At 34.0% G+C, this 18,310-nt stretch overlaps 1 protein-coding gene across 1 annotated transcript in view; it reads left to right on the forward strand.

The window, feature by feature from the left end:
- The first annotated feature begins 1,016 nt into the window (after positions 1-1,016).
- The window catches only part of ASPH (aspartate beta-hydroxylase), a 74,644-nt gene continuing 57,350 nt past the window's right edge, over positions 1,017-18,310 (forward strand). The window contains exons 1-8 of the mRNA XM_010180361.1: positions 1,017-1,038; positions 9,626-9,715; positions 11,126-11,200; positions 11,719-11,880; positions 13,040-13,099; positions 15,165-15,221; positions 15,939-15,983; positions 16,894-16,929. Of these exons, the coding sequence (XP_010178663.1) occupies positions 1,017-1,038; positions 9,626-9,715; positions 11,126-11,200; positions 11,719-11,880; positions 13,040-13,099; positions 15,165-15,221; positions 15,939-15,983; positions 16,894-16,929 (547 nt within the window). The remainder of the gene's footprint in view (positions 1,039-9,625; positions 9,716-11,125; positions 11,201-11,718; positions 11,881-13,039; positions 13,100-15,164; positions 15,222-15,938; positions 15,984-16,893; positions 16,930-18,310) is intronic.

Genomic DNA, 18,310 nt, shown 5'->3' on the forward strand with positions numbered 1-18,310 from the left:
AATAGAGGAAATGACTGGATTTTTTTGCAGAATTTGGATCCTTTGCAATATTCTAAGCACTCGACATTTATAATGTAGGGCTGAATGGAAAAAAGGAGGAACTTAAACTTTCTCAAAAACAGTGTGAAGACACTTGAATTGGAACTTAGAGTCCACAGGTTGAATCACAGGATTCATAAAGTTTTGGGCTTCGGTTTGTGTGCCCCAAGGCTGTAAGAGCCTAAGTCTCTGCCAATGAGTTTACTTAGATGCCAGATTTTGTTACATGCCCCAGGACATTGCTGTCTTGGAAAGGCAAAGTGTTTTCATCCATGTCGTGCTTCAGCCTCTGGAGTTCCCAAATGAGACTTCCCTGTGCCAGTGTAGAGACCTTATCCAGGTAGAAATCAAGAAGCAGCAGGATTTCTGTCTTGTTACATAATATTAAGATTTTGAAATGTGTTATTCTACATAATTTTCCTGTAAATGGGTCTATTGATATGTTAAATTAAGTATGATATACGGAATTGTCATGCATTGATTATTTGTTGAGAATCTTAACGTTATTCGTTGTACAAAGGGAGATTGAAACAAATTGCTGCTTGCCTGAATATTTAACAAGTGAAGTATCAATAATCGGCAAACAAGGTATTTTGTAATCTTTCAACATAGTGCATGTATTTTTGTTTAAAAACAACTTCAAGTATCTGTGTGATGATTTTTTCGTATACAGATCTTTGTAAACAATTTTCTGTTTTCCCTATCAAGACATGTTTTTAAGAGTATTTCTTAAAACATCCAGTATAATTTAATTTTACTATGAAAAGAGGGCAGGAGCTGAAAATTTTAAATATGGTTTTGTGCAACTTTGAGTATCTTTTGTTATTTGTATTTTCATTGATGCTGAAGTATAACAGATTTGGAATCTATTCTTCCTTTTATATGAGAAAATTGTTTACTTATTGTTCCACACTGCTTAGAAGTAACATGATTGAATAATGAATTCAGCCAAGTTAGAACTCTAGACTTCAGCAACGATGGTAATCTGTGACGGAGCAGGTGAAAAAATGGTTTTCATATCCCAAGTATGAGTTTTTAAGGAAAGTGACCTAAAAATTGTATTTTTACCTGGCTAACCCACTTTTAGGAGATTTTGGGCATAATGTTAATGTTTGATACTTGGAAGACATGTAAGATAGAAATTATATGCAAGTTGATTACAGTGACTTTACTAGCTACATTCTTTAAATTTAGTTTTTTGTGTAGAATGTGGGGGATTTGTTTCTTAAGAATAAACGTTGAGGTATACTGACTCAGTTTGGGTAGTTATTAATTGTTCTCTGGAAACCTGAGGTCGAGGTTCAGATGTCCACTGTAGTTGCTTTGTGTGTCTGAATGAGAAACCTAATGTTGAGACATTGGAATATTACTTCCAGTTTAATAAGGTTATGTATGAGTTTAAAAAATATATTGACCATAATTTTTCTACACACACTAGTTGCTTTTTTTGGCAGTAATGCACATGATTTTTGTACTTAAGGTAGTTGTGTTTATGGGATTTAGGTCTTTATCCACAGCAGCATGATGGTGATAATCCAGTCTCTTTATATGGTATTAGAAAGATGAGGCCAATTATTATTTTTATTTTGGGGAAGGCTTTTGCCTTCATGCTTCTTGTGGAACTGGGTATAAACACTCAAGATGCTGAACAGCCTCAGTTTCTGTTAGCTACAATGGGGAAAGAGGGCAGCACCTGACTTTGGAGAGTAAGGTTTATTTTTTTTATAAAAGTCTTACCAGTCTTAAATAGTCTTAAGAAAAGCATTAAGTATTTTAACTGAAATGAAATGACAACTGTTTTTTGGAATATGAGCAATACCTTTGTCAAAACACGTATTTTCCATTGGAAAAAGAAACATAGATTGTAATTCGTTGTAAAATAAAAGAAATATTCAATTAATGTAATCTACCGTACATGCATGCTTAAAAGTCTTTTATAAAAATGTATAGAAATATAACTTAGTGGGTTTAAGAGTGAACTGGCATAATACATAGTAGAGAAATTAACTGGGATGTTGATGATAATTACGTGGCATCACACTGTCTATGGAGAACTGAGATAGCTCTAAGAAGTTAAGAAGCATCACAGATAGTGCGCATCTGGTAATGTGGTATTTTTCTTGGACTAATTAGTCTTCTGTCTCAGTACTTGCAGTTTTGCTACTGAAGATGCTAATTCTTAATGAGTTAACATTTGGCTTCTCTCCATAGCATTGCAGTGTGCTATGTAAAGATAACTTTTTACATCGCATGGCACATTGGAAAATTTTGTCATGTTTGTTGAGCATCACAGATATGTTCATAACCTGTTTCCATTTTGCAACAAATCAGGTGAGGAGCCAGGAGGGGTAGCCAAGAAAAAAACTAAAGTCAAAGGTATTTTTAATGTTCTTTTTCTTGTGGACCTTGATGCAGATAATAATGTCTGAAATGCATGTGCATTGCAAATACAGATTGCAGGTTACAATAATGTTTACTAATACTGGCTATGTTGGCTAAGTGTTGTCTAATGGTGCAGCAAAATGTTATCCTCTCCATTTTTCAGTAACTGTTTTTTTCACTACTGATTGTGATTTAATGACAATGTGAGTGCTTTCTGAACTAGAGATTATATTTTGTTTGTGCAAATTTTTTGATGACAGTTGTCTTGTTTGCATTGGAAGTAGTTTATGTTAACTTCATATTCTGCGTGTTTAAAAAAAAAGTTCTGATATGTATATGCAGGTTTTGCTCTATGTGAAATCATCCTTTAGTTATCTTTCCTGAATTCACGACACTATTGCTGTATTGGAATTGGACTTGAGCACCTTAATTTCTGCTTAAGTCTGTACTTAAATAGTTTCCCCTATTTCTTTCTTACGAGAGGAGAAACTTAGGTAAAGTTCAGTAACTTCCCCTTTAATATCAATTCGTAGAACTGATTGCAGTGATGATACTTACAAATTTTCCAAAAGCTTGAAGTAGACTAGCTTGCAACCAATTTATGCTATAGAGTTATTTATTTATTTATTAATTTATTATTACATTGCTGTATGAACAGGACATAGTGGTCTAAATGTGTTCAGTGCAACAGTGAGATTTAAAAAAGTTAATTTTCCTCAGCAAAACACCAAGCTACCAGATGTACTTCGGGTGTTTAACTTTCTAGCTCTGCTCAGTTATCTCCACACAGTATGGTGCTATGTAGAGAACACATTTTTTGTGTGTTCTTTGTTTCACTTTTTGTTGCTTCAATCTTTGTTGCATTAAAAACACTTAGACCTTAATGTGTGTTTTCTAGCAGTACCTGAAAAGTTCACGCTGTTTGTGGTTCATTAGTCTCATAAGGGAAAAAGTACGTTTGCTGAGAGGGAGGCACTTATGCTCATATGAATGTGTTTTCTTAGTATCTTGCATGCAAGTGGAAATTTGTAGCATTTGTTCCACATTGTGCTTGGTATGACTTGGTTGCAGATTGGGTGTTTTCAAGAGTGCAATAAATGTCATTTAACAATTCATTCTGGAGCTTGGGATTATTTTTCAATGTTTGATATGAGAATGAAGAATTGGTATGATATATTTCAAATGCTTTATGCCAGAAAACAGTTGGAGGGCAACATGATGTTATTACTGTTAGACTGAGCAGTGTGATTGATTTGTTTACTGCACAGAAATGTTACACAGCAGTCAGAGGCAGATGTTACAGGAGGAATGTTGTCACTTGCCTGCTTTTTACCTCAACAGACTGTAGTTTCTCTCAGAAGTCTGAATAAAATTAGGAGTGTTGTATTTTATATATAAAATCTTTATTGCTTTTCTAATTGTGTGGGAGTATTAATTTTAAAATTAAATACAAATATTTGAATACAGAGATTTAATGGAAAAAAATTCTAAATTTTGAGTTAAAAATTTCTTCTGCTGGAAAATGCTGCTGGTACTGGCAAAGTGGAAGTAAATATTCAACATTTAAATTTCAAGGATGCTATCTGACTGTTCTTCTGATCTAGATACCATGTCACAGCTAAATGTGAATTGAAATAGAGAAATAAAGCACAAGAGATACAACTCCAAAAGCAAAGCAAACAAAAACGTTTTACTATTAATGCTACATATGGAAAAGAAAACATTTAAAAATTAATTTACAATTGTTACTTTAATTTCACTAAATATGGTCAAACCAAGTGAACTTTTTCAGTGTTGATTCCTTTCACCAGGACATTGCTGTTTCTTCTTAATTATTCTGTACTTAATTCTTATTTTTTGTAGAACATAGGCTTCAAATACATTTTTAATACTTGACTTAATCTGAGGTAACAATGTCAGTAAAATGTTGTGGTATACATTTGTGTTGTTACAGCTTTAGAAAGTTGAGAAAATTGGAAAAAAAAGTCTTTTGGTGATGCTCTTGACATTTCTAGATCCTATGATTGTCATGCTGTTGTCAGATTCAAAATTTACTGTGATTTTCATGCTCAGAGGCACAGCTGGTTTTAGCATTCTGCAGGAGTTAGTTAACAGTAAGGTAACAGAGGCATGGTTTTCACTAGATTAATGCTTTACTTGGATACAGTTGCAGTAACCTAAGGTTATTGGCTGGCTGCATGGTGTGAGATATTCCTAAAAGTAAAAACTAATTTGTTTAAATTGCTTAAAGCTTAAATAGTTAATTATACACATTTTAAATTGGCATCTAACAAACATTAGGCGTTCAAAGCTTTTAGTTGTTTGTAAGATGTTTTCTGATCTAAGAATGATTCTCTTATTGAACATTTTCTCTTTTTTAAATGAAAAACTAAAATGTAAAAGAAGCTATTAAAGAGCCGCTCAAGAAAGTAAGGGAGAAGCAGGAATCCAAGAAGGAGGAAATCAAAGATGAGGAAGAAAAAAAGAAGGCCAGGAAAGGAAAAGATGCTACTGATCGAAAGGACAAGAAAGCTGCTGATATGAATAAATTAAAGAAAGATTCTGACAAGGCTAAAAGAGACAGAGGAAAGGAAAAGGAAAAAGAAAAAGGCTTAGACAAAAATGTAAAATCCAAGGAGACTACAAAAAAATCAGCCAGTGAAAAGGATGGAACTATTCAGGTGGGAAAAGACAAAGAAACAAAAAAGGTAGTTAAAAACCCATCCAAGGAAGACAAGAAAGAAAAGAATTAAGTGCTTTAAACCACTCTGTGAAATAAACAGAGTTCCAGTTCAGCTAATGAGGAACAGACCTCAAGAATGACAAATTTAGCATATTTATATGAATGTGGTAAATACGGCAATAAGAAGGTAATGTTTTCTGGAAATAAGGGTGATCAATGGCCATATATAATAATTTTTTAAAAACTGTTAAGCATGTACTGGCAATGTAAACACGACCCATAAATGTCTGCTATGAAACTTAAATATGTACATATGTTACTATGCCTGGGTAACAATGTGTATTGAAGTCAGAAATGTCAAATTGATGCTAGTTACTTCAAGAATACTCTAAATCTGGATTATTTTTTTCCCCTTTCTTTGTTTCCTTGTATTCAGATGCTATTTTCTTGATGTGGGAATGAAAGTGTATGTTGTGTATCAAATGCAAGTTTGAAAACAATATTAAGAAAATTAGCTGGACCCATATACTAGAAACTTGAAAGAAAATACTTGTTTCACAAAAACAACCAAAAGGAACATTAATGGAATGTATTGTCATAGGAACTTAGCAAATAAATGTACATTATTCCCTGCTAAACATTTTTTCCCCCAAGTAGACTGAGAAAACTATTTCGTACAAAAACATTCAAACCGAATTTATTGTTGCATTTACTTATGAGACTTCAGTGTATACTCAACCAAAATGTTGCAACACTTCTGTTTATTGATCCTGTGACAATATGTTCCGCTTTCCTTCCCTTCTTCCTTCATTTATTTATTGTTTTAGCTATCTTTAGATCTCAAAACCTGATTCATCTAACTTTTCAGTTAAGTGTGTCCTGATTTCTCCAAGTTTTCCAAGCTTCTGGTAAAGAATACTTCTGAAAATTAGGCCACCTCTTTCATCATTGATGGGTATTGTGGGATTCCAATCATATTTTAAGACGTGATATGCTACTGTATTCTGGTTGAACTTGATTGGAGAACAGCTTATGTATTTTCCGCTACTATTATTGTCTTCAAACAGCACTTTTTTCAAGTACATGATGATACTTCTGTAAGCAAACTCCTGTGTTAGTTTGCTTTTATAGCTTCTGTATTTTTAGCACCGAGGAATGATTTCTCCAGCACTCTTACAGAATAAACAACAAACATTTCTGCAGAGATATTTCAGTATGTTATTGAATCTGTACTTGCTTTCAACTTTATATGGGAAAGTAATACTTTCTAATTTTGCTAGACAAATAATACTGCTTAGTATATTGGTTAGTATATTAATTGCACAATTAAACTACATAAGATTCAGAACAAGATTTGTAATGAAAGTGAAGATTTACTGTTGTTACATGGCAGCATTATTTTAAAGAAAACAGAACTAAGGAGTGAAATTGAGCACGAGTATATTCATGTGGGTCGTGTTGCAAGATTAAAGTCCTGAAAGTTGATTCTGTTTGTGGTTTTGCTTAAATTTTATGTATAACAGTTGGCAATACGCTTATCTCAGTCTTCTGATGCAGCACATACCTGTCTCTGTAAGATACTTTGATCCCTAGAGGTATAAGATGTGATAATAGGGTAAGATATAATATGACATTTTTTAGGAAACTTATGCAAAATAGTTCAAATGAAAACTGTAGAAAATATTGCAGTAACTTAAGATTCTAGCTGTGATTAGCAGAGAATATACCAAACTATTTTCTAAATATTTTTTTAATATGTGAAGAAGAAGGGGAAATATGCATGTGTTATGAATAGCAAAAAATTGACAAAATGAAGATCTAATAAATGCACTTGCATAATGAGCATTTTCTTCTAGTTTTTGTGATGATGGACGTGTTTATTCATCTTTGCTCTGATAAGTGCTAAGATGTGTATTTGACAGAGAAGCACTCAAATCACACTTCTCAAGAATGGTGGCACAGTGGTATAGTGCACATCACTTTTTATTTTCTCCCCTAATGTGACAAAAGTTGTAACTGACTGAGATTGAAATTTGAAATGAGTTGCCTTTCTGATTAGCATATTATTGTATTTATGACCCAAAGTTTATTTGGTTCAAAAAAAGTGTGGGTTTGGTTGATTTTTTTTTTTCCTCCCCCCCCCCCCCAACAAATTTTTTTTTTTTTTTTTCCCCCCCCCCCCCCCCCAAGAAATGTTTTATTTGAGCAGTGCTCTAGGCTATACAGATAGCCACACAATAAAATGAGATTTTTGCCACAGAGATCCATTGTGCTGTTGTGTATCTCTGTGAAATATTATTGTCATTCAATTTAACATGGCAAGTTACTTCGTAAGCTCAAAAGATACACCACACAAGTAAAATCTTAGTGTGACTTTATTTTAATGAAAAGGTGAGATAAAATAGTATCTGGCAAAAAGTAAATTACTTAACAAGTTACATACTCAACAGGATTGAATAGGAATCCGTGATAAACACATAAGTGCATATGAAAAGCTAGGAAGCAAAGTTGAAATGTGCAAGCAAAACAGTCAAATACTGACTATCTTTTGAAATACTTCAAGTCTATTTATTGTTCATGGAACAGAGCAAGTGGTTGTCTGGAATTGGAGATGTGGCTTATTGGAGTGTGTGAGGACTTATTTAAAGATGTGTATATGTAAGAATAGTGAACTGGATTTGTGAAAGCAGGGTTGCTGTTGCTATGCTTCCAGATTCTGAAGGGTGAGACAGCGCCTAGTATAAGTAACTGGATTTGTCTCCATATGTAGCTAAAGACAATTGTAGAAGGAAGTAACTGCTTACTCTTGTAGTCAGTAATATTACTGCAGCAAAAGGTGAATCTAAGTCTTAATGATATTTTATATCATCGTTATTTTTAATAGTTTTTTTTAATGACACAGATGAAAATTGGCAGCAAATGAAGTGTAAATTTGGCTTTTTTTCTTCTAGCATCTGATCTTGACTCCATAGTAGTGAACTCTTAGTTACAGTACTTTTAGGTATAGCCTAACTGCTTATCTTCATGTAATTCAAGTATCAAAAGTTGTAAGTAGAATTAATTCTGTTGTACCTATTCCTGTTATATTTATTCCATTATCCTATATAAATCTTTCTCATGATGCATAAAATAATGAAAATCTCTCTAGTTTACACAAAGTTGTTTTGAGGCATAGTAGTCCTATTTGTCTTGAGATATGTTTGAGTCCAGTAGACAGCTGGTGATTTTTTTTTAAACTTGAAATATAATATTTATATTGTTCCACTTAAAGTTACTTTTACGAGATTGTTAGCAGTACAGGAGTATTCATTATAGTGTAGCCTCTGCTTTCTTCAATATTATTTTTCGGTCGATTTCTGTGTATGGAGCATTTGAGAAACTAGCTTGTTTTGGGCCATGTCTGTGTGTTTATTTATTGACCTTGAAATTTATACTTAAATATGAACCTAGGAAAAAATACGTAGGATTATAGGAGAAATCCATTTGGAAGGGACTTCAGGAGATCCTTATTCCAACTCCTGCTCCAAACAAGGTCATCTCAGAGGTGTGATCAGGTTACCCTGGCTGTTATGCAGTGTGGTCTTTAAAACCTCCAAGGATGGGAATACACAACCTCTCTGTGCAGCCTTTCCCACTGATTTGATTTCTCTCATGGTGAGGTGTGCATGTGGGTGCATGTGTGTGTGGAAGTTTATTCTTGCACCCAGTCTGAACCTCTCGTTTGTTTTGCTTGAGTCCTTCCAAAAGGATAGTTCAGAGGAGGATTAAGCTAATACCAATACATTCTTTAAGGATGTGGTGTCTTAAGATGTGGCATGATTTATCTTTATCTCTTTCCATGGTGTTGATAATTGCTCTTTTTGATTGCTATTCTTTCAGTGTGTTTTGCTCTAGAAAGACTCAGTGGTATAGATAGCAAGCATCTTAGTGGTGGAATTCCATCAGCCACCCTTTTTCTGTAGTAATTTAGTTGTCAAAAGAAGCTAAAGATTGAGATTACCTTATTTTGAATAAACTACTTTTCTTTTCATCCGATCTTCTAAGATTTAACATATGAATTTAAAAAAAACCTCTTCTCATTCAGAGTAGTGTGTGATGAAGTTCAAATTAGGTTTCTGATCATATGAAGCACATTTTCCCTCAAAGAGAAAAACAGTGAGAAAAACCTGCGGCCTATTTTTCTTCTGGATACTAAATAGATTCTGAGAATAGCATAGTCATCTGTTCATTCATTTTGAAATAAAGGCAAGTGCTTAAATTTCTGTCTCTTTTTCCCTCATTGTATGTTTGTCTTCGAAACATCTTTGTTTTCTCTCTGGATATGCTTTAGTCTTTGTATATGTCGCTGTATATCAGGACAGCCCTGTAGTTGTGATTAATTGTTTGAATACATTTTGGAGAGTTTAACATCAGTTAATTTTAACGATAATTGTTGCTGATATAATTAAGGCAACTTTCTTAGTTTATAATTGAATCAGAACAAAAAGAGCGTAAAGTTAACTTTATAACTGAAAAATGCAGGCCTTAAAGAAAGATCTGTCCCAGCACAGCCAGCATCACCAGAACCTGAGGAGACCATCCAGCCTGCTGAGAAGCCGTATGTTGAGTCAGGTAAGGCCTTGTGTAAACCATAGGCGGAACAAAAGACATGATACTTCATCTGAATTATATTTCTGCTTCCTTAGTATGAAACGCATGACACTCATTATTGTGTTATTTCTTTGGGTAGAAAAAGAAATTTTTCATTGCTTTTATGTGTGGCTTATAGTTTATTTAACAGGAGTCACTGTTTATGACTTCATATAAATCACTGACTAAGAGAAGCTTATAATATTTAAATGTATAGAAGGCACTCTTGTCAGCTCTCATGGATACTGTTGGAACCATATCACATCAGGATAACTTTCTGCTTAAAAAAACTACTGTTGTGTTTTTGAAATGTATGCAACAATATACTCAGATAAACAGCAGATTCTCCATCTTAAAAAAGAAAACCAAAACAGACCACCAACTAACTTTAAAAATGTTAATCAAATACTCACTTTTCTATTAAAAGAATAGTATCTCATAAATTCAATAAATACAGCTTCTAGTGTTGAAAAAAATCACTTATGCATTTTAAAAACCTCATATATATTAGTAAAATTGATTAGGTTCAAGAGGAATTAATGAAAAAATATTTTTACACATCAGATTTCAGATATGTGCTTTGCATTTTAGCGTTATTCAAAAAGTACATGTTTTCTCCTGTTCCTGGAAAAGGCTTATTCTACGTGGTGTTTTTGTGAACCTAACACAAATGTGGAGCATATTGTCAACAAAATAGAATATAGAATTTGTTTTAAAATTACTTTTGAAGTTATAATTTATTTAAAAATGTGGCTGTGATTTGATTTTGTGCTGTTGAGTTTCTCAGTGTTAATTTCAGGACCTTTATGTGAAGGCAGCACTTCGTGCAAATATCCTGGGCTGGTTTGTTAGATAACGATCACTTGTCTCTGAAATCAATTTGTGATTTATTCTGCTATGAATTGTCAGAAGACCTTAGGATTTTAATGTTGTTGTCTATTTTACCTGTTTATAAAGCCAACAAGACTTCTTCGAGTGACATTTTCTTGTCAGATAAGACATGCTAGTGTTGCTGCCTAAATTGTAGGAAAGTAGTGGATGAAAGTGTCAGTAAAATAATTACTTAGAAGAGAATTCTTGATCTGAGTAGTTATCTGAAGTTACTTATGTTACTGCCACTGAGAAAAAAGATACATGCAGAAAGTTCAGTGTAGATGAATTTTTCCAATTCATCTTCAGAACTAATCTGATATGATTGGTGCAATACTTCCATACTGGAGAGTAAGCAAAACCAAATCATTTTTGTAGTTGCACCAGTTGCAGAGGTTCTCTGTGGAACTTTATGGAATGGAATAAGAACTTCATGAAGATTACTAAAAGCTACAAGCCTTGAGCTAATGTTTAGACTTTGCTTTTTGCACTTACCTTCTCTGCAATTTATGATCCTTTCAGAGCACAAGAATGCTGACATAGAAGTGGAAGAGGAAATTCAGTCTGTTCCTCATGAAGCTCTCCATTCCCAGCCTGGTAATGCATTAACAATTAAAAAACCACTGAAGAATTTGTAAATACTGCCTTAGGCTAGACAAATCTCAGAGTCTGGTTTTGGTGTGCACTTAAAGTACTTTTGCCTACACAAAGCATTCTAATTAGCTAATTTGTCATTTTTAAGAAAATCCAGAAAGTTCAGTCATCAGATCCTGTAGCTGTAGCCTCTTACCCAGAGGTGTTTGGCAGCAGTAGCTCAAATCAGTCAGTTGACAAAAGCTTCCTTGAAATACTGTGTAGAGTGCAAGAATGGGTAAACAGAGATAGCTTTTGCTGTTTGGTTTGTTTTTTTTTTTTCTCCATGAGCAAAAAAGGCGCTGGCAAGTCAGTGCAGATAGTTTGGGTTTATAATGTTGGAAGGTCTCTGGAGTGTCTCCCTCCCCATCCCCTTTGGGGACTAGTTGAAAAACATGAAGGTGTGCTGAAGACTGAGTATTTGCTGGTAGTAGACTTTACCAAAGAATGTGTATTCTCTAACAGTATGTATTATTAATTAGGAGAGACACATGAAGATGTAGATGATAACATAAATGACGAGTGGCAAGTGAAGGAGGAAATACATGGAGAAACTTTTGAAGCTCCTACAAGAGATGACTTGCTCAGAGAATTAGAGAATGAAGTGCCAGAAGCATATGAGACACCAGACTCGGTTCAGAAAGGTATCTGAATGACTATATATATTGAAAATTAAATTTTGCCAAAAATAAGAACAGACAAATGGAAATATGTCTTATTTAAACAGTTGTCTTTTAATTTCTACTTGCAGCAGAGACTTTTCAAATGTCAACCACAGCAAGTATTGTTTAGCAAGTTAATATTTTTTAAAATCAAAATGGGATATTTTAATGCCATGTGTTTTGGAATCTAGGTAACTATATGTTATTGTTTACTTACTGCTATATTGGCTTTCAATCCAGCTATGCGTATCTCCCCCCAGTAGAGACACTTCTATATCTGTATGGAGTCTGTCTCTGGACTTCCTAGTTTATTAAACTTTTTAATTTAAAACCTTTTGTAGGCAGACTTATTATCACTCTGCTTTCCTCCTAATGTGGCTCTCTAAGAGAAAGTTACACATGAAATATATTGCAAGTCCTGCTGAGAGCGTAACATCATGTAAAGAAGACGCTCATATCCTGCTGCCTTGAGACTCTGACAGGATGATAAGAACTGTTTGTGATCAGAAGAGTAAAGCAGAATCCTATTACCTAAATCCAACTTAAGGAAAATATTTCTGAATGCTTTTTATATGCAGTACTGAAAAACTTACATGTATCTTAAGACTTCTTTTTGGAAAACTCATGTAATAGATGTCATCTAAAAGTTCTGGTTGCCAGAAAGTACAGAGATTCTTTCTTCACAACTGAAGTAATTCTCTTCAGTCTGGATCTATTCTACTGTCTTATTTCTGTATCTCTTCTATGCATCCACAGTGCAAGTTAAAGTAGGGAAATAGATTCAAATTCCAGTTACTTTAGACCTTTAAAATGACCATTAGGAAGGCAAAGTGAATATGTTCTGCTTTCTGTACTTTTACCCAGAAATCTCTGTGGAGAGTAATTTAATTTTTTTCTTTTTTCTTTTTTTTCAAATCTGTATGGAGTTCATGTGTATATACACATTCTTAGCATTGTATAGAAGAATAAAATTGTAAATTTTATTATTTCAATGTACATTTTGCTGGCATTAGAAGAAATTTGCTTAGAATTTCTGCTTAGAAGTTTGACTCTATTCTTCCTAATATTCTGATACAGGATTTGTGGTATGATATACTCAATTAAAAAATTTAAAATTTGTAAATACATGTTTGTTCCTCAGATGCTGACTTTTTTGCAGATGATCTTGGAGCAATGGAGCCTGAACCATATGAAGCTCCAGGTAAGATTTTGTTTTTCCAAACTCTGTAATATTGGGTTTTGGACTAAAAGTAGCAAATTACATGAGAAAGCAAAACAGAAAAGGTTTTTCTCAAAACAACTGTTCTTGATTACCTGGATAGTTTTACTCTGACATGACCATATCATATTTGCTATTGCAAATTCTTAAAAAGAGTTGGTGATAGATATGGAAAACTTGTTTTCATTTGTGCAAAAACATAATCTTTACTTTTTTATGTGCTTTTGGTGGCTGTGTATGATTGGGCTCTGGTTAAGCAAAAGAACTGTGGTTGTACAGTCTAAGAAAGTGAAAATTAGATCTATTGCTTATGTTACTGTCTTACAGTCTACAGTGCTGAGGAACTTCTAACATATTATTCTTTGCATTAGTCAGAAACTTATGTTCTTACGGGGAATCTGTCACTTCTGAGAAGCATCCAGTTTGTAACTTTTTCTTTCAGGACTGTTTGTTTCTTTATGGCAGATTATACTATCAGAGAGTGAGTCAGCACCAGTGACTTCATTCTGTACTATCCTTGGCACTCTCTTTCTTCACACCCTAATTCGTCTTTAAAGCTCCTTAAAATTACTTGGAGAAATCCAATTAGCTTATAGTCATCTTCCTGTAGTGCTTGATATCACATACAATGGCATTAGCACATCTTTCTGGTTATGAAGAAATATTTGGTGAATATTACAGATTCCCTGCTAAGTATTTTCTTCTCGATGCTAATAATGCTTCTTTATAGTACAGGCAGCCTCTTCCATTTATATTAGACATTGATTTCTGTTTGGACTAGAGTCCTTATCTTTGGCTCAATGTTAGTTCTGGACTTTGTGGTCTTGTTTGTTGCCAATTATGACAGAAAAATAATGTCACTTTTTTTATACACCCAAGACTACGTATTCCACTCTTCTTGGGAGATTACTGCTTTCCAATTACCGATTTAAAATCCAAGCCATGATGCTTCCAGTGTAAGAGGACAGTTACCTTACCTTCAGTGCCATGTGTTGTCAGATGTATCATACTGAGTATATTAATAAAATTGGAAAGAATTGTAATCACAGGAAAATAATCTATGTATTTAGCTATGCAATTAAAAAAATTAAATTGCTCTAAATCTATGATGCCAGAAGCAAACGTACATATTTCTTAAAGTCAGATTTCTGGCTCTTATCTTGTCTTCTGTACATGATCATCGTAGTCCTTCTGCACTCTAATAAAGAAGCTACTTTAGAACTTTAGGATAGGGGAAGATTCTACTTTTTTATTAATATTAGAAGACCTATTTAAAATTATTCATGGAGAGTAATGGCTTTCTTGGATTTAGTTTTCATAGTGAAGGTATAACAGAGGACTAGAAGAGAGGGTGGCCCAACACCTTCCATTGGATTGCCATGTGACAAGTTCCAAGTGTTTATTTATAAGATTTAAATTTGTCAGATTTCAACTAGGGAGCTACATGTAGCGATTGACAGGCACATGATGGATCACAGAATATTAGAAGTTGGAAGGGACCTCAAAAGATCATCCAGTCCAACCCCCCTGCCAGAGCAGGATCACGTAGACTAGGTCACACAGGAATGCGTCCAGGTGGGTTTTGAATGTCTCCAGAGAAGGAGACTCCACAACCTCTCTGGGCAGCCTGGCCCAGTGCTCTGTAACCCTTACAGTAAAAAAGTTTTTCCTCATATTCAGATTGAACCTCCTATGTTCCAGCTTGCACCCTTTGCACCTTATCCTGTCATTGGCTGTCACTGAGAAGAGCCTGGCTCCTACCTCCTGACACTCACCCTTTACAAATTTATAAACATGAATGAGGTCACTCCTCAGTCTCCTCTTCTCCAAGCTAAAGAGACTCAGCTCCCTCTGCCACTCCTCATAAGGGAGATGCTCCACTCCTTCCATCATCTTTGTGGCTCTGTGCTGGACTCTCTCAAGCAATTCCCTGTCCTTCTTGAACTGAGGGGCCTAGAACTGAACACAATATTCCAAATGCGGTCTCCGAGTTAACATTTCATATTTTAAATTTCAAAAATATTTTTTTTTCATATTTGATTTACAGTTTCATATGATTATGGTGTGGATGTGGAAAAGTCAGTAGGTGATCCAGAAGCTCCAGGTTTGTAAATTTTCATTACTTTAGATTATAATGTAATCTCATACATTTTTAAAACATGCTTCAAAGTAACGTGTCATATTGACTGTTTAGTCACAGTATTATTTTCAAACAGTTTTGCAGGCAGTTTCAGATAAGCCTCATTTTTACAGCTGTGTTACCATTACACTTGTGAACAAAGCACTCCACGAATCCAATCCACAAATACTTACATAAGTATCTTGTTTTGTCAGGAGTCTTCCAATCTAATCAATGGATTGTCAAAGATCTACTTATATTCCTAATTTTAGGCCTAAATACAAATATCGTAGAATTGTGGAATGGTTCCAACCGCCCTGCCATGGGCAGGGACACCTCCCACTAGACCGTGTTGCTCAAAGCCCTATCCAACCTGACCTTGAACGCTTCCAGGGAGGATGCATCCACAACTTCCCTGGGCAACCTGTTCCAGTGCGTCACCACCTTCGTAGTGAAGGATTTCTTCCTAATGTCTCATCTAATGTGCATGAACTTACTATATTGTGTGACTTGCAGTATAGCTCCTGAATGTGTTTTACAATCCAGCAGTCACTTTCAAATAAAACATTGTAGTATTAACTGAGTATGTTTAGTTATTTTATTCTTGAGCTAGGTTGGTAACCTTTCTAATTTCTCATGTGCTGTTTAGCTATTGCATCAAAAATTGATTAGCATATAAAATATTAAATATTTTTATTTAAGATGACTCTGAGCTGATGCTAGAAGACGCTATTGAACATCACCCAGGTACAGTCCAAAGTCTTATTTCTTTATATTTAAGTTTATTTTGGCTCCAAACCATGACAAAAAAAAACCCAAAACATTGGCGCTTAGCATCAATTCCTTAGTAAGTTATTACATCTGTATTTTTTCAGAACATAATTAAAAATATAAAGAGCTACATGAATACTACTTTTCTGTAGTATCAGCCAAATGTGCAAGATAATATACTGAGGGTTACATTTCCAGGAGAGTGGGTGTTTTTATTATAAATGGCATAGAAATGTTTCTGTGGATAAAAAATAATTTGAATTTGCCAAAGCTGTTGAAGTTAATATGTCAGGAAAATAGTAGTATCTTTAAATTTTTTTTGAAAGTAAGCAAGCCATAACAAGCATATCCCAAAATTCCACTGTAGAAGTTTGCTATATATAGAAATTCTTCATGAGTATTTCCATTCTGAATTGTAGGTGATTTGAACTGTATAAGAAAAGCCTACTGAAAGTGCTTTATCTTTTTTAAGTCTACCTTATGATGCCAGAAAATGATTCAGTTCTTTTCGTAAGATCTTTTCGAAATCTTCACTTTTGTTGAACTCTTACTAACTTTAAAAACAGTATGAAATATTATAGTTTTGAATATCTTTTTTGTCCTGAATAAACTTGACACTGTGTATTTATTGCCTTAAAATTCAATGAAGTTTTCTTTTTCTTTTTTTTTCTTTTTTTTTCTTTTTTTTTCTTTTTTTTTCTTTTTTTTTCTTTTTTTTTCTTTTTTTTTCTTTTTTTTTTCTTTTTTTTTCTTTTTTTTTCTTTTTTTTTCTTTTTTTTTCTTTTTTTTTCTTTTTTTCTTTTTTTTTCTTTTTTTTTCTTTTTTTTCTTTTTTTTTCTTTTTTTTTCTTTTTTTTTCTTTTTTTTTCTTTTTTTTTCTTTAACAGAGGATAGAGTGCATGAGGATTATCATGAACACCATGGTATGCCAATTGCTATATTTAATGACATGACAGTATCAAAGTTTTTCATTAATATGAAAATGAAATTGCTATGTCTTAAAATTTTTCATGCTGTCACATTACTTTGCAAGTTCTCAGTTAAAGGTTTGGATTTTTTTTAATGTTTAAACCCCATGTGTGTGTAGGCAATGAATCGATCTTTAACACTGGAACAAGTGTAGAGTAAGCATATAGGTTGTATTCCCATATTGGTCCTCTTTTTCATACTTTGTGCTTATGTGACATAAAAACGTTGAAGACTTTGCATGCCCTTCTTATGAAACCCTGGCCAAGTCGGCTGTGATTCATTGCATCTGTATAGCTCAGTGTTACTTTTAATCTTGTCTACATCTACCGGTTCTTTGGAGGTGATTCTCATTTAGTTTGATTTGGTTAATGATTTGGTGATGATTGCTGAGACCAAATAAAAAAGTAAACGAGAAGACAACTAGTGGTCAGTGCCTTGAAACAAAGGTATGTGGTTGTGATTCCTTCTGTGAGATCCTTCTGAGGATTACCATACTTCAGAGGAGTTAAGTATGTCTTCAAAGCACTTTTATTTTTCATGTTTATGTAGCCTGAGCAAAGGACAGCAATTCTTAACTTCTCAGTGTTTGGGAGAGAGAACTGTGAGCTTTGTTCTTTGTCATCAGGAGGGAAATTCTGACATCCACCTTTGTGGCAGAAGTCAGAATCCCATTGAAGGACTTTCAGTGACCCGAATATGTATTCAGCCCTTAGTCCATGTCTTTCTCAGTCTACAGAAAAGAATTATTTGCCCCAGCTATGATGTGCATGATGAAATGTTAGCATAAATAGGACAGAAAGCAAGAGAGACCTAGTTTTTTCCCTGCTTATTGTTTACTCTCTTTTTCTTATTTTAGTATCAGTTCCTAATCAAGAATCACTTACTTTGCTTCTCACATCTACATATAAGGGAGAAGTGCAACTTTTAATCTTTACTATTCATACTCTGTCATATGTAGGGGTGACATGGACAGAGAAACCCACAGTCCCTGATCTCAGGAAGAGTCACCTGCACCTGCTTTTGGAGTAAGGTGTTCATGGACTTCCCAAAATAAAAAAGTTAAAAAGTAAAAGCTTTTTACTCAAAGATTAGGAGTGTAGATGAATTATTACAGTTGTGCAGAATGATAGCTTTATTGTTGTCATTGTTTTCAGTATTTCATCTGTGTAGATAGAAATGCTTGAAATTTCAGCATTATGTTCACATTTGGTACTTGTCTTATGTCTAGAAATTCTTACTACAAGCTCTAGTAAAAGTTCATGTATCTATTCAGACCCCAGAGCTGGAAAAAGTCTTTGAGAGTTTTGCATTTATCAGTAAAGAAATGAACTGGAT

The sequence above is a fragment of the Mesitornis unicolor genome, unplaced genomic scaffold (assembly GCF_000695765.1).
Source record: "Mesitornis unicolor isolate BGI_N332 unplaced genomic scaffold, ASM69576v1 scaffold4713, whole genome shotgun sequence".
NCBI classification, from domain to species: Eukaryota; Metazoa; Chordata; class Aves; order Mesitornithiformes; family Mesitornithidae; genus Mesitornis; species Mesitornis unicolor.